A 16,805-nucleotide genomic window follows, 5' to 3' on the forward strand; every position below is an offset into this window, starting at 1 on the left:
AGCTTCTGGCAGTGCAGACACATCCGTGTTCTCGAGAGATCACGCTGTGTCGTCACTCTCAGGTCCTGCATCGTGTCAGACGAGCGAGGACACATCGGCACCAGAGGCTACAGATGATTCTGCAGCAGCATCGGCGTTTGCAGGTAAGTCATGTAGCTACTTACCTGCAAATGCTGATGCTGCTGCAGAATCAACTGTAGCCTCTGGTGCCGACACGATGCAGGACCTGTGAGTGACGTCACAGATCTGCACTGCCAGAAGCTGGGCGTTCTGAAGAGAAGTGGATGATACTTCTCATCAGAAAGCCCAGCTAGTAAAAGTAGTAAACACGCCCCGATGTACACACATAATACACGCCCAGTTGTACTTTTACTGTAAACACGCCCAGTTGTACTTTTGCAAGCCTCATTTGCATAAATACGAAAATGGTCATAACTTGGCCAAAAATGCTCGTTTTTTAAAAATAAAAACGTTACTGTAATCTACATTGCAGCGCCTATCTGCTGCAATAGCAGATAGGGGTTGCAAAATCTGGTGACAGAGCCTCTTTAAAACTTTTTTTCACTTATTTTTACACACCTTTTTTTTTACTTTATTACTTTGTCCCACTAGGGGACTTGAGGGCAGGAGGCCCTGATCGCTATTCTAATACACTGCGTAGTGCAGTGTATTAGAACTATCAGCTACTAACTGACAGCAAGCGCAGTGGGTCCTGACTTTGTAAGGACCCACTAGGCTTCCGTCGATGGCATAGCCGGACACCATTGTTTGGTGTCCGGTTGCCATAGTTACAATCGCTGGCCGCTATCGTGTAGCAGGCCGGCGATTGTAGCTTAACCCCTAAAAAGCCGCGTTCAATACTTTTAAGGGGTTAATCAGCGGGGACACAGCGATCGGTCCCCGATGTAGGAGCTGCGGCAGCTGCTGTACGAGACATCAGCTGTCACAGCTCCTGTATGTGTCGGGAGGACGGCCGAAATGGGCGTTACTCCCGCGACGTACTATTCCGTCGCTGAACTTTTTTATTTTTGCAGCGACATAGCTGTATAAGGTCTTGTTTTTTGCGGGACAAGTTGTATTTTTTAATAGCACTATTTTGAGGTACATATTATTTATTGATTAACATTTATTAACTTCTTTTTGGGGGAATAGGAAAAACCCAGAAATTTTCGCCACTCTTTTTTTACGTCCTAAATATACGCCGTTTACCGTGTGGTATAAATAACACTAATTCAGCGGGTTGTTACGATTGCAACGATACCAAATTTGTATACATTTTGTATGTTTTAGTACTTTTACACAGTAAAAACGTTTTTTTTTTCAAAAATATTTGCTTTTGTGTCTCCATATTTGAAGAGCCATAATTTGTTTTATTTTTTTTTTCGCCGATGCGGTTGTATGAGGGCTTTTTTTTTTTTTACGGGTCGACTTATACTTTTTATCGGCACCATTTTGGAGATTCACAGAAAACAGCAATTTTTCCATTGTTTTTTATTTTATTTTTTACGGCGTTCACCGTGCGGGTTAAATAATGTAATAGCTTTATAGTCGGGGTCGTTACGGACGCGGCGATACCAAATATGTGTAACTTTTTTGCTTGATTTTGTTTTTTTAATAGTAAAGCAGTTTGTAAGGGGAAAAAGTGGGTTTTTAATATTTTTTTCACATTTTTTTTTATTAACTTTAAACTTTTCTTTTACTTTTTTGCTAGTCCCACTAGGGGGCTTTAATATGCGATCATCCAATCGCTTTTATAATACACTGCAATATTTGTGTATTGCAGTGTATTACTGCCTGTCCGTGTAAAACGGACAGGCATCTGCTAGGCTATACCTCCGGCATGACCTAGCAGCCATTCACTACAGGCAGACCTGGGGGCCTTTTATTAGGCCCCCAGCTGCCATCAGAGACACAGACACTCGGCGATCTTATCGCCGGGTGTCGGTGGGATGAGAGGGAGCTCCCTCCCTCTCGCCAAAACAGCACAGATGCGGCGCTCGCTATTGAGCGCCGTATGTGAGGGGTTAATCGGGTGAGATCGATACTTATATCGATCCCACACGTTCGAGCAGGGTTGCCCCTAGCTACCTCTGGTAGCTGAGAGCAGGGAGATTTAACGGCTCCCTGCTCTGTTTATTTATTCTGATGCAGCGCCGTGAAAAGGTGTATGCATCAGAATAAAGCCCATTAGTGGCCGCCGTGAAAAGGCGTATTGGCGGTCACTAACGGGTTAAGGAAAAAAATAAATATTGTTCCTTATTTAGAGGATTTTCTCATTGTGGCTCATTCATCACGCCTCTTGCAGATTCACCTAAAAAAGACCGGACAGGTTCTTCCAAATTTAGGCTGGATCATAAATTCCCAAAAATTGGTTTTTCAGCCATCGAGACAAAAGGCATTTTTAGGAGTTCTACTAAAAGCAAACCTTTTTTTTTTTTTTAACTCGGAACAAGAGATTTCAAATTATCCAGATGGTAACTTCCTTCCGGAAACTAAGAAGAGTCTCATTGAGAAACGCCATGTCCGTACTAGGATCCGTGACATTGTGCAATTAGTCAGTGGCGTGGTGTCAAGCCCATACCAGACCTCTTCAAAGCCTGATGCTCTCCAGCTGGGACAAGAATCCTCTAATTCTGGAAAAGAAGATTCCTCTTTCTAGTTATGTGAAGTCTTCTCTCCTCTTGTTGATAATTCCAAAAAATCTGGAAATTGTTACCTCAAAACGCATTTTTTCAGTAATATCAGTGACCACCGACGACAGCAAAAGGGGCTACGGCAAACGCTCCAAGGTATTTGAGACCTGACAGTCTCACAGTTCCTCAAACTTCCGGGAGTTAAATGCGGCTTAGGAAACCCTGAAAGCATCACGCTAACAGTGGGTCTCATGATTGAGTCTTTTCAGACAACGTGACCACTGTAGCCCATTTACATCACCAAGGGGGGCACAAGACATTGCTGCATCGAATGGGGTTAATGGCAGGGATCGGAGCTAGCTAAACCGATAAACGGCTAGCACCCTGAAGAAAAAGACTGAAGTGGGCATGAGGCCTTACCCTCCTGCAACTATGAAGTTCCTCAGTCACTGGAGGAGGACGAAAGAATGACTGGTTCAGCGTTGCTCGTTGTGTCTGTATCAGACGCGATCTTGGCACATGCCTCTTTAGCGGTTTAACGTCTTGCTACCATTTTATAAATGTGTATTTGTAGTGTATATACACGCGTAGTAGGGCTGGGCAATTAATTGGAAAAAAAACAAAACCGAAATTCAGCGCAACTGATCGACGTCATCTTGCAATTTTCGGTTTTGTCAATAATTTTTCCCCGGTTTAAACTGTATCTGCATCTTCAGGATGCAGATACAGTTGATTCCAATGGTAGAGCAGGGGACCATAAGGCAGTTATGGGGATATTATACTTTGTGGGGGGCATTATACTGTGTGGAGGCCAGTTATTTGGGTATTATACTGTGTGACGGCAGCTATGGGAGGCATTATACTGTGTGGGCGCAGCTATGGGAGGCATTATACTATGTGGGGGCAGCTGTGGGGTGCATTATACTATGGGGGGCAGCTGTGGGGGGCCTTATGCTATGGGGGGCATTTTACTGTGTGGAGGGCAGTTGTAGGGGCATTTTACTGTGTGGAGGGCAGTTGTAGGGGCATTTTACTGTGAAGGGCAGTTATAGGGGCTTTATACTGTATGGGGCATTATGATGTGTGGGGAGCACTATAGGTGCATACTACTGTCTGGAGGCAGTGTGATGGGGTATATTATATACAGCAGGCTCTGGATAAATATTCAATGGTGTAGCATGCAAATAGGGGTCGTGGCATGCAAAAGGGGCATGGCCTTTCAAACATTCATTGAACAAGTAACCTAGATTACGATTAATCATGATTTTGATTTAGGTCATAATCGCCCAGCCCTAACACGTAGCTCAGTGAACTGTAACAAACAGTTCTATAACAAAGGGGGTTTTACAATTTTTTCACATAAAACACTACACGGACACTGACCAACTCAAATATTTTTTTTATAACTTAGTAAGGGCTTGTTTAGACGAACGTGTAATACGTCTGTGTAACGCGCGTGATTTTCACGCGCATCGCACGGACCTATGTTAGTCTATGGGGCCGTGCAGACTGTCCGTGAGTTTCACGCAGCATATGTCCGCTGTGTAAAACTCACGGCATGTCAGTTATTTGTGCGTTGTTCGCGCATCACGCACCCATTGCAGTCAATGGGTGCGTGACAATCACGCGCAGCACACGGAAGCACTTCCGTGTGACGCGCGTGATTCACACAACAGCAGTAAAAAGTATGAATGAAAACAGAAAAGCACCACGTGCTTTTCTGTTTACAAACATACAAACAGAGTGTCATAATGATGGCGGCTGCGCGAAAATCACGCAGCCACGCATCATACACAGCTGACACACGGAGCTGTTAAGTAACTTTTGCGCGCACAAAAGTCACACGCTTGTGTAAATCCGGCCTGACACTAACTGACAAGCCGACAGACTGACAATCGAAAGCACTGATGCTGACAAGTGACGCACCTAATTGACGGTGACTGATTGACACTGAAGTTCTGAGAAGTGACGTGACGGATTGACGCTGACTGACAAGTGACAGGGCTAATTGACCGTGACTGACACTGACTGACTGACAAGTGATGCGACGGATTGACGTAGATGAACTAGACCACTACCTAAGACTGGGAACGGGAAGCTGGAGATGAGAGGCATGGAAGGGGTTAAGGGTGCTTTTTTTTATTATTTTTCTTGTACTGAGGGGCACACAAAATGGCACAGGCTCTGATCTGTTCTACTACTTTTCACCTACTAAGAGATCAGAGACTGAAACCGTTATTTTTCACCCACCCTGGGTGAAAGCGCACTGTGATTGGTGGGTCTGAACAGACCCATTAATCACAGCAATCGCAGGCAATGGACTACTGCTGTTGGTCCATTGCCGGTCACATGGTGCAGGACACTGTACTTACCGTTCCCGGACTTAACCACAAGTATCGGGAACGGTTTTAAACAGAGAAACAATGTGAGATCTACCAATCACATCGATCACCGGCATTGGACCACTATTATGGTTCCATTGCCGGTGACAGGGGAGTATCCGCCGTCGGGGACAGCTGATCTCTCTTGGTCCATGGTGCACACTGTCACTGACTGTGTGCACTGGAAATGGCTCAGTTACTGTACGTCCTGGTGCGGGAAGTAACCCCTCGCCAGGACGTACAGTTATCGTTAATGTGCGGGTAAGGGTTAAGGCTTCCTCCTGGTAGGTATTTTTTCTGTCACCTCCGCCTTGCATAACTGATTGTGCTTCTGCTTTTTTCCAGGCTGTTTGTTCTCTTCTATGGAAAGTTATTGTCCCTCAGTTGTAACGTTTTCAGGGGGGTTTTACTCTAATCTCTTTACAGTTCCCAAAAAAGACAGATCTCTTCGTCCAATCCTGAATTTAAGGAGGCTGAACCGCTAAACTTCTTTTTTTTTTTTTTTTTTTTGGAGGATCTGCATGGAATCCTTAAATTGCCACCAACTTTTTCAAACAACGTACACTAATCTAATAGTATGCGTGAAATATATCAAATTTGTAATTTACTTGATGTTAAAATGTACTTGTCTTATCCATGCAAATTCTGTGCAACTTTACGATCACTAGATGTCTCACTTCCTGTAACCTGTTGTCCACCCCATCTTCAAACAAAATCCATCTTTAGTTAGAGAGCGGAGAAGACTGGATGCAGGAAGTGGGGGGTGTCTCTTCACAGCCCGGCCATAGAAGTCTGTGGAGAGGGAAGCAGGAGAAGATGGAGACACAAACACACCTCCTGTAGATGGTCATTGAGATGGGAGGAGGGAGCAGGAAGAGGGAACAAAGTGAGAGACACAAATGGACTGCGACTGCTGTTAAGAGTTATATCTCACCCCAATGCTGGATTCTCAATTACACCTCTACTTACTGTTGTATAATCTCCTCCATGCTGCTACTGCTTCTTTATATATGTGGTAGATAGAGATGGGAAAGCAGGATACTCCTGTTCTCTTTGTGCTGTGTATGGCAGACATTATATCATTTATATCCCACCCACAAGCTCAGAGAAAACTGAGAATTAGAGAGAGCATGCATCCTCAACACCACGCCAGCAAGAGTCCTTCCGGTGGACAAGGTTGCATCATTCAAGCCGAGCTGGCCATCCTTAGCTGCAACACTCCCTCTTCCATCCGTTTTTGCATGTGGATGCTGGGCAGGATAGTTTTGATCTTCGAGGCAGTTCTATATGCACATTTCACTCCAGGTTACTCCAGGAGCGGATCATCTCACATTGGGACAAGTCTCCAGTCTAACTGAACAAGTTAATTCTCCTGCCTTCTCGGGTCCACCAGGAGTTGCGGTGGTGGGAAACCTAACTGGCCGTCACAGTGGGTCGGTCTTTTTCTCCCCTCCAGTGGCTAGTCGTCTCAACGGATGCCAGTCTGTCCAAGTGGGGGGCAGTTATTCGTCATATTTCAGGACACTTGGTCGTTGGAGGAGACGTCTTTACAAATCAACCTTCTGGAATTGAGGGCAATCTTTCTAGCCCTCTCCCATAGAACCCTTCTTCAGAGTCAGCAGAAAAAGACTAGAACCGGGAGAGTCATCTTTTCAGTACTGTTGAAGCTGAGGTTGTGAGGGTCTGGGTTCTCTCTGAGAAACTTATCCAGACAATGTTGAAGACCAGAAAACCTCAAATCAGCCAAGGTGTACTATCCTACGTGGTAGGCTTATTTCTGCTTGTGAGAACAGTCATTTCCATCCTATGAAATGTTCCACACCTAGAGTCCTGTCTTTCCTGCAATCAGGCCTTGAACACGGACTTGGCCTATCTTCTCTTTACTAACCGGTCAGGTCTCAGCTCTGTCCATTCTTTTTCAGAGAATTTTGGCTTTTCGTTCTCAGGTGAAGACTTTTTTGCAAGGGGTGGCTCATGCAGTATCTCCTTTCAGACATCTCGTTGAGCCTTGATCTGAATTTTGTTTTCAGGGCTCTTCAGCTGGCTCCTTTAGAACCTTCGAGAGACATTTAGTTGCATCACCTTTCTTGGAAGGACCCTTTTCTAGTTGCTTTCACCGCCATCAGGTGGGTTTCTGAACTTGCTGCCTTGTCTTGCAAGTCCCCATTTTTGGTCATTCATAACATAAGGTGGTGTTCCAATCTTTTCTGTCTTTCCTACCGTATCAACAAATAGATTGTTCTCCCTTCTTTTTGTCACTCCCCATCTCACCCAAGGGAGCGGGTTTTGTTTTGCTTTGCTAAGAGCCCACCTAGTCTATCTAGCTGCGATAAATTCGTTTCGGTGCTCAGTTTATTTTTTTTGTTCCTAAAGGAACATGCAAGGGTTTGGCAGCATCGAAAACCACCATTGCATGTTGGATTCGGTCTGTGAATTTGGAAACTTATCGCTCCTTTGTTTTGGATACCTTAGTTTCTCTTCTTTGGGTTATTTCCCATTCTGCAAGGGCTGTTGGTGCCTCCTGGTTGGTCAGGCATCAAGCTCCAATTGCTCAGATTTGCAAGGCTGCTACCTGGGCTTCTGTGCACACAGTTACTAAATTTTACCATATTTTATACTTGTGGTCTCTGGTTACGGGCCTCTCTGTCACAGTGTTGCAGGCAGCTGTGTGTTAGGCAGGTCGCATTGTACATTTACTTTTTTCTTCCCACCCTCTAGGACTGGTTTAAGGCATCCCGTGGTGCTGTATCCCCCAATATTATCGAAAAACAGGATTTTTGTACTCCCCGTTAAATCTATTTCTCATTAAATTCATTGGAGACGACGACAAATACCTCCTTATTTTTGTTTTTAATGAACATGGCACAAGACATCCAACAACCGTTGCTTTTGTATGCATTTCCCCTGGTCTCTGCGGGAAGGGACTGTGCTTTACTATAATGTAGGTTTTATAGAGCTTCGCTAACATTTACTTTAACCCTTCAATTTAGGATCAACAAAAAATCGAGGAAAAGACACATGAAAAAAAAGCCAAAGAAGAAGTTGAGAAAGAGAAAGAGAGAAGATTGGCGAAATTGAGAGAAAAGGTTATACAATCCTTCCTATTTTTAAGGACCTAATTTAGAAAAACATAGTCTTTTATAATACAAAGATTTTTAAAATAGAGGAGCAACAATAAACTTTGCCATACATCTACAAATGTGGTTAGTGAGACACTTCCCTGTTTGTAGACTTTGTTTTGACACTCCCCTAGTAACTCCATTTTAAATTATTACTAATAGAAATTTGCAGGGTTTAAACACTCAGTAGAGCTTCATGATCCCTTCTTTTTCAGAATTAATAAAAGGTCTGAGCTTATGGACTGCTTATATCATCTTCTGAAATGGTAAACCTGCCGTTTCAGATAAAACCGCCATATATTCCATTAACCTTTTTATGCCTTTTGTGTAGATAGAACCATAGTGGAAAGTAGCTTTCCCATGTAGGAAAGTAGATCACAATCTGCACTTTGTATACGTTTAACGAGAATCTTTTAAACCCTTAAAATGAACATGTCCACTAAATGTTTTTAGGCTAAGCAAACCTGCAATACATGCTTCGCCTACAAACGTAGGTGGAAATGTATGTTTAGTCTTGGATATAATGGTCCATATGTATCAAGCTCCGTAGGGTGGAGATAATAGTGTAAACTGTGTGCAATTTATTAAGTATTTACGCCAAAAATAATTACTGCATATGACACTTTGCTTTGACTCTTGTTAGCCAAGTGGTCGTGGTTCTAGGCAGAGTTTTTTATTTTTTTCAGCCCTTTTTATGAAATGCAACCTTTACACAGAGCACCAGGCTGGTGTAAAAATGTAAAGGTGGATTCACCCATCGCAGATTTTTGGTATTGAAATTCTGCAACAAAGTACAGTGAACAAACCGCATTCATTCACCGCGTAAAAATGCTGCTGTGGATTTTCAAATCCTCTACATGCCCTATCCGTTGCGGTAATGCCCTGGATTTCATTCATTACAATGCAATGAGGGAATTCCGTGGCTAAATTGTGCACCAAAATGAACATTGAAATCATCTGCATGTATCGTATTTTTCGGACTATAAGACGCACCTGACCATAAGATGCACCCAGGTTTTAGACAACAGAAAATAGGGAAAAAATTATTTGTTAAATTTATTTATTCTCTTTCACCACATTCTGAGAGCCAAAACTTTTTTTTATATGTTTTTCTTCGATTGAGCAGTGTGAGGGCTTATTTTTTGTGGGACGAGCTGTAGTTTTATTGGCACCATTTTTTGGTACGTACGGATTTAAATTTTTTATGGTTTTTCTTTTTTTATTTCATTTTTTAAGCACGAAGGTGACCAAAAAACAATTTTGATGTTTTACATTTTTAAACTCACCGTGCGAGTTAAAAAATTGTATATTGTAATAGATCGGACTTTTACGGACGCAGTGATACCAATTATTTAATTTTTTTACATTGTGCTTGAGGAAAAATGGGAAAAGGTTTTTGTTTTGTTTTTTACACTCCTGAAAATTGATCTAAACATTTTTTCTTTTTTTTTTTCTTTACACATTATATTTGTTTCCCTAGGGGACGTGAACCAGCGGCCACTTGGTTGCATGTGGATTTACTGGAACAGCGTATCTCGCTAAGCTACGCTGTTTCCCTAACTCCCATAGTAGTGAATGGCAGTTACGGAAGCAGCGTAGCATGCGAGCTACGCTGTTTCCGTAACTACTGTTCAGATCTACGGGATTTATGGAAAAAGTGTAGCTCAGCGAGTTACGCTGTTTCAGTAACTCAACATGCAATCAAGTGGCCGGGAGAGCACAGAAAGCTAGAACGGGGGTTTAGGGGGTCCTGTTCTAGAGATAGGTACGGGTCCCAGAGGTGGGACCTACATCTATCTGACATTTATGACATATCCTGTCAGTGTCCGGCTTATCTGTTCCGCAGCTCCATAGAGATCAATGGAGAGCCGCTCGCGCATGTGCAAAAGAATCCCATTAATCTCTACGGAGCTGCTGGACACAGAACACGGAAGTCACAGTTTCTCATGCAGCGCTCTTGGTGACTTTCAGTCCACGTTCTCCTTATCGATCACACATGTATCCCCTATCCTGTGGATAGAGGATACATGTGTTTTATGGCACAACCCCTTTAAACTGCCAGGAACAGCGAAATTGCTGTTCCTGGCCATTAGAGCAGCGTGTCCGCTTTAAAAGACAGCTGACACCTGCAGAGTATGGCGCGGGCTCAGCGCGTGAGCCCGCTCCATACATCATCCACACCCCCCGCTCCATGATGTGCCGGCACGTCATGGGTCGGGAAGGGTTTAAGTAATGAAGTGGTCATGGGGCCCGGCGATGCCGCGTCCCTTGACTCCGGACTTTGAGACACAGGGACTTTTTAGCAAGATTTATTTCTTGCTAAAAACTGCGTATTATAGTCCGAAAAATACGGTAACTCATGCGAATTTCATTGCGGATGTTAATACGGAATTTAAGGCTAGTTCCACAGTCTAATTTTTACCAAACGGGCATGTTTACTCATTGAGGAGAGGGGAATTAGCCACTGCCAGAAACTTTTGGTAGCGACTTACCTCCCCTTGAGAACAAATGATCGAGCATGTTAAAATCCAATATGTCCAATCCATTATTCCCATGACTTTTGCCGTCCGGATACCTTCAAACACATTAGATAGACGGCTGGTCCCATCAAAATCAGCGGAAGTTCATCTAAAACTATTAAATGGCTAGCGACGTTTAAATATATTTGTTGCAAAATGAACTCCACAGACAAATCCAACATTGATACATGCTGGCCTTTTGTCTTCAGTGTTTCCCATATGCAACTCTCTATAGAACAGATTCATTAAATGGCAATATTTTGAAGAATGATGACGTGAGCATTCCCTTTTAAATGCACTAATAGGTAACTAAGGGGAGAAGCACTTCCGGGGAACATAAATTGATATTTTAAGGAGAAACCAGATGACATGCCCATACACTTGAATAAACTGTTATGTGCATTTAATTCGTTTTATTATATTTAATAAAGATCCTATATGTATCCTTGGATTTTCTCAATTTACAGGTGCAAGTTCATGTTGATCGAGATCCTTCCAGACTGTGCAAGCTTACCAAAGGATGGGAAGAGCGCTGTAAAAACATAGGCCCTACAGGATCTGCTCCACTAGTACTCATTCCACACCGGTAATACTGACTTCTATTTAAAAAGAAAATCTATATATCTGTTCCTGTGTTTCACACAGAGTTGGGGGGCACACATAGTCTAGCAATCAATTAAAAACCCAGTTTGGAGATAGGAAGTGTTTTTTCAACCTGTCTCTCCAGTCACCATCTGTTGAATTCTAATATAAAACAAAACCTTATACATGTGGAACAATAAGCTTTTTTTCCTGCAGCCAGCCTGTACAAACCGACTTCCAGTTCTGATGTCCTTGCTTTCGAGAGTAGTGACTGGCGACAAGCTATTTTGGTACAGCAGTTTCATAAGAAAGCATCTATCCAACCAAATGCTCTATAATTTTATTATGACCTTGTATTCAACTGCATAAGTAATAGACATTAGAAAAGTATACAGAATAGGGTACAGAAATGTTCTCCTTTTTATATTTTAAATAAATATTTGTCTGAAATTATACTTTTATATTAGAATTGTAAAACGCTGTGGAATATATTGTCTATGTATAAATATGGCTTGTGGGTATATAAAATTTATATATATATATATTTATTTATTTTTGTAGGGCTGTGCCAACATGGAGACAGGGTTTATAAGCCACTAACATATGAAGATTATTGAACTTGTGGAATTCATTAACTGTATTTAAGGGGCATTTTCTCCTTTTTGTGGTGATTCATTTTCATTGATCTAAAAAAGCTGTGGCTGCTCCAGGGATCTTTGGCGTTTTCCATATTGTACTTCCATGCATATTGCCGTTAACTGCTGCTGTTTGCTGCATTGAGGATGGAAAGCCCACAAGCCATCTGACCACCTAACTGTACCTCAAGTGACTATAATATTTTTAGTCATACTGCATACATAGCTTTCAGCTTTATTGAATTATTCCTCATTTAGTTGTCTTGGAGTTTTGAACAAAGTTGTTTTTTTTTTTTATATATATATATATTGTTGGTAGTGAGTGACATGTTTTAATAAAAAAAAGTTACAGCTGCACGTCTACTAAATATGTGAATATGGTTTCAACTCAAGCTTGCTCACTTTTGACCAATCCAATAAAAAATAATTCACACCCTTCACTAACACACAGTAAGTGACTCCTGAGCTATTCTGTGCAGCACCCCTGGGAGATTCTTTTATTTCACACATTGATTACCTATGCTAAGAATGGTCGATGGTCCTGTAAAACAAATTTTAAGGTCTTTTTAGTGTGTTTTTTTTTTTTAATTAAAAACAAACTTTTAAGCATATTATTTCTGTCTTAACGTAAGTTGGTCTACTGTGTCAAGAGCTCCTCTGCCTGTGTTACTATGACTTCCACTGTGTTGGGGTAGTTTTACCAGCCGCTTGGCACACCATGACGTACATGTAGGCCCTAGAATGCCTTGTGTTAAGACGTCATGGCATTGCACGGGCCCAGAAACTGTGGGGAAATTTTAATTGCTGAATTACTGCGTTTTTTTTCGTATAAACTCTTTTTATTAAGGCAGTTGAAAAGAAATACATCAGCAATTACATACATAATAATAAAGAGGCAGCATTTATGCCCGGCACATTAATGGTTTAGGCTAGAGAACAAGAACATCTCAGCATAACATGCAGAAATTCGCATACCGTGGCATCACTACTAACATGTAGAAGCAAAATTTTGTGCTAGTTCAACTACCGGATTACAGAATATTCATACGAACAAATGAGCAAATAAACAAACCACTGTGATCATCGCTCAGACAATGAGTAACCGCGCCACAAAATGACATTGTTCCAAAAATTAAATGTCCGACTACCCCACCTTCGTACACATGTTTTACTCAAGCCTCTTATATCAGTTTATCAGTTTATAAACCTAAGTCGTATCCCTATAATTTAACCAAGGTTGTCATATCTTAAGAAAGGAATTTCGATTTTTTATTTTCCCAACCTGCTAGTTCTTCCAGCCAACAGATTTGGTGAATGTTGGACACAAGTTGGCCAATGGAAGGGGGTGAGGACTCTCTCCATTTGGTAGGAATTAGTAGTTTAGCTGCTGATATTATAAAAGTAGGGAGATTCTTGGATGAAGGAGAAAAATCTCTAGTAGGTAGCCAAAGTAAAACCAGTTCCCTCGTGAGGGAAACCGAAACAGAGCAAACTCTCGAAATCAAAGCTTCCACTTCCCTCCAGAAGGATTGTATATCCGAACATGATCACCATATATGGGAAATTTTGCCCACTTCCTTCCCACACCTCCAGCACAAATTCGAAGGGGAAACCCGAATCCTATATAAATAACCCGGCGTTCTATACCACCGTGTGAGTACTTGGTAAGAATTCTCTTGCAGTCTGACACACTTGGAAAATCCATGCGAATGTCGAAGAATGCAAGACCTGTCTTCGTCAGAAAAGGCACAGCTCCGCTCCCTTTCCCAAGCGGACACAAAACCCGGTGTATCGTTGTTCGGAGTTGCTATCAGCTGTTTATATATCCTGGAAAGAGACTTTTTAGGGACTGAGGCTAATAATGTATAATTCTCCAACCAAGTGGGGTCGGATTTGTGAATAACAGTGGACTTCATATATTTCTGACATGTAGATGAAAAATCTAACACTTGCAAACTGGTAGGGTGTGACATGTTCAGTTCCTCATGTAATGCCTGCAAAGTAGGTGGACCTGCCGAATCAAAAACTTTAGCTATTTTCAGCGCATGTAGTTGAGACCAAGAGTCGGGTATTAAAATACAGTTCTTATTTACAAGACATGGAAGTACTGAGAGTTGTGCCAGCAACGAAAGCTTATTAGTATGTAGGTGTAATGCCGAGGAAGTGTGGCAAACCTTAAACATTCCCCATGTCAAATCGCTCACCACCAAAGATCTAGAAGGTAGTTTTGTGTCCACCCAAAAAAAGGAAGCAAAATTTTTCTTTAGTAAACTCCGTTCTATATCAACATGTGGAAGAGAAACATCAACATTTGCCAATTGCGTCCATCTCCCCAATTGTATAGCGTTATAATACGTGGGCAGATCAGGTAACGATAATCCTCCCTCACCTTTTTCCCGTATTCGTTGCGAATATGCGATTCTAGGACGTTTTTTATTCCACAAGAAATCCGTGAATAAGCGTCTAAACCTGGAAAAATAAAATGTGGGGATATCAATGGGTAAAGTCTGAAACATATATAGGACCTGCAGGAGAACAAATGTAGTAAGGAGGTTCTTGCGTCCGATCCATAACACATAGACGTGATTTGGAGTTTACTTTTAAGAAATTCTTAATTTTATAGTACAATGGGTTATAATTCCGGTCATAAAGCATTTTGGGTTCTGACGTCATTTTTAGACCCAAATATTGCAATTCGGACGCCAGCCACTTAAAAAGTGACTGTGAACTAACGGTCAAAAATGTATTGTGAGGGAGAGTTATATTTAAAGCTTCCGATTTCTCATAATTGATATTAAAATTAGAGATCCAACCAAATTCCTCAAATCTGGAGAAGCCGTGGGAGAGCTGCCAGGGGATTAGTTATAAATACCAACAGATCATCCGCATATGCAGCGGTTTTATGTTCAAAACCTCCTACTGTAAGGCCTTTGATAGCGGAAGTTTGTCTGATCTTAAGTAATAAGGTTTCCATTACAATTATAAACCACGTAGGAGATAAAGGGCATCCCTGCCGCGTTCCTTTGCGGATGGGGATAGGATCTGAAAAGGTGCCATTCACTTGAATTCTTGCTGTGGGGTTCGTATATAATGAAAAAATCATCTCAATAAAGGGCTGTGGGAAACCAAATTTAGCAAGTGCGGCTTTCAAGAATATCCAATCAATGCGATCAAAAGCTTTTTCTGCATCTGTTCCAAGTAATATCAAGGGTATTTTGTTTTGTCTAGCATGATATATGGCATGTATGGTCCTTATAGTATTAAACTTTCCCTCCCTCCCTGGGACAAATCCCACTTGTTCCACTCCCACCAGTTTGGAGAGAAAATAATTAATGCGTGTAGATAGTAATTTCGCCCACCATTTCAAATCCGAGTTTAACAGGGAAATGGGCCTCTAGCTACTGCACCTTTCCAGATCCTTACCCTCCTTAGGGAGGATTGTAATGTTGGCCTCTAATGCTTGGTTAGGAAAAGTAGATCCAGTCAGAATGGCATTGCATAAGGAAAGAAAATATGGCAGAAGAGTTGTCTTCAATTTTTTATAATAAATAATGGGAAGCCCATCAGGGCCAGGGCTTTTCCCATTTGGTGTGGACATCAATTTTTTTTTCTAATTCAGGTAAAGTGAACGGGACCACCAAAGAGGCTTGTTCCTCCACCGTCAAGGAAGGTGCGTCAATAGAACATGAGATGTATCACTAATCTGCAGTGGGTCTTTTTTAATGTCCTATAACTTCAAATAGTAATTCCGAAACTCTCGGGCGACTAGATCAGTTGCAGTAAGTTTTTGCCCCGATGTACCCATTATGGAGGAAATAAATGTTTTCCCTCGTTTTTTAATGAGTTTCGACATTATTTTATTCCCTTTGTCCCCATGTTCGTAGGCTTTATATTTTAGTAGCTGAAAGGATTTAGCAGAGCACACATTAAGGATATTCTTAAGTTTCTGCCTGAGGTTCTGTAACTCGGTTTGAACTGAAGCCAATTGTGAACGTTTATGAATATTTTCTAAAGAGGAAATTTGGCTCAACACCTGATTGATAAGCTTCGATCTCTCTTTCTTAACTCTAGAACCCAATGCAATAAGTTCCCCCCTCACGAAGGCCTTGTGCATCTCCCAAAGGATAGGTTGTGAAATAAGAGGATCGTCATTAAAGGCAAAAAATTATATCAATTTACTCTCTAAGGTGTCCGCATCCTTTGAATTTTCAAGTAAAGTATCATTAAGTCTAAATTTCCACCCACAAACCGGAAGCTCCCTCAATGTGATTTTAATAGAGATTGGCGCATGATCAGAAATGGAAATGTTACCAATAGGAGAGGATGTAACCTGAGGCAAGTACCTTTCAGGCAAAAACAAATTATCTAAACGCTGATATGATTTATGTGGGGCAGAATAAAAGGAATAAACCCGTACTGACTGGTGTTGTAGTCTCCACACGTCTATCAACTGTAGTCTAGTTAACAACACTTTGCGGCTTCTAAGGGCTTTATGTGCAATATGAGAGGTGTTGGAGGAGGAATCCAAATGCGGATCCAGTACCAAATTGAAATCCCCTCCCACTACTTCTAGACCTTCAAAGAAATGTTGAAGAAGTTGTAATACATTCACTAACCATTGCGTCTGTCCCACATTTGGTGCATAAAGATTCACTAAAGTAATCTTTGTGTTCAAGATAGTACCTTTAAGAAAGATATAGCGGCTATAGGGATCAATTCGCATAGCTTCAAGAACAAAAGGTATAGAGTTATGGATCGCTATAGAAACACCTCTCGATGCTGTATGATAAGTGCAATGAAACCACTTGTCATAAGGCTTAGTAGGAAGCGAAGGAATACTACTCGTCTTAAAGAGGCTCTGTCACCAGATTTTCAAACCCCTATCTCCTATTGCAGCAGATCGGCGCTGCAATGTAGATAACAGTAAAGTTGTTGT

The 16,805-nt window shown here is 41.7% G+C and overlaps 1 protein-coding gene across 2 annotated transcripts in view; it reads left to right on the top strand.

Annotated features, from left to right (window-relative positions):
* CCDC112 (coiled-coil domain containing 112) overlaps positions 1-12,406 on the top strand; it is a 47,425-nt gene extending 35,019 nt beyond the window's left edge. For both annotated transcript variants that reach the window (XM_075854819.1, XM_075854820.1), the window contains exons 8-10: positions 8,005-8,100; positions 11,120-11,238; positions 11,796-12,406. In XM_075854819.1, coding sequence (XP_075710934.1) covers positions 8,005-8,100; positions 11,120-11,238; positions 11,796-11,826 — 246 coding nt within the window. In that variant the 3' untranslated portion in view covers positions 11,827-12,406. The remainder of the gene's footprint in view (positions 1-8,004; positions 8,101-11,119; positions 11,239-11,795) is intronic.
* Positions 12,407-16,805: the final 4,399 nt, after the last annotated feature.

Source organism: Rhinoderma darwinii, chromosome 1 (assembly GCF_050947455.1).
Source record: "Rhinoderma darwinii isolate aRhiDar2 chromosome 1, aRhiDar2.hap1, whole genome shotgun sequence".
In the NCBI taxonomy this organism is placed as follows: domain Eukaryota; kingdom Metazoa; phylum Chordata; class Amphibia; order Anura; family Rhinodermatidae; genus Rhinoderma; species Rhinoderma darwinii.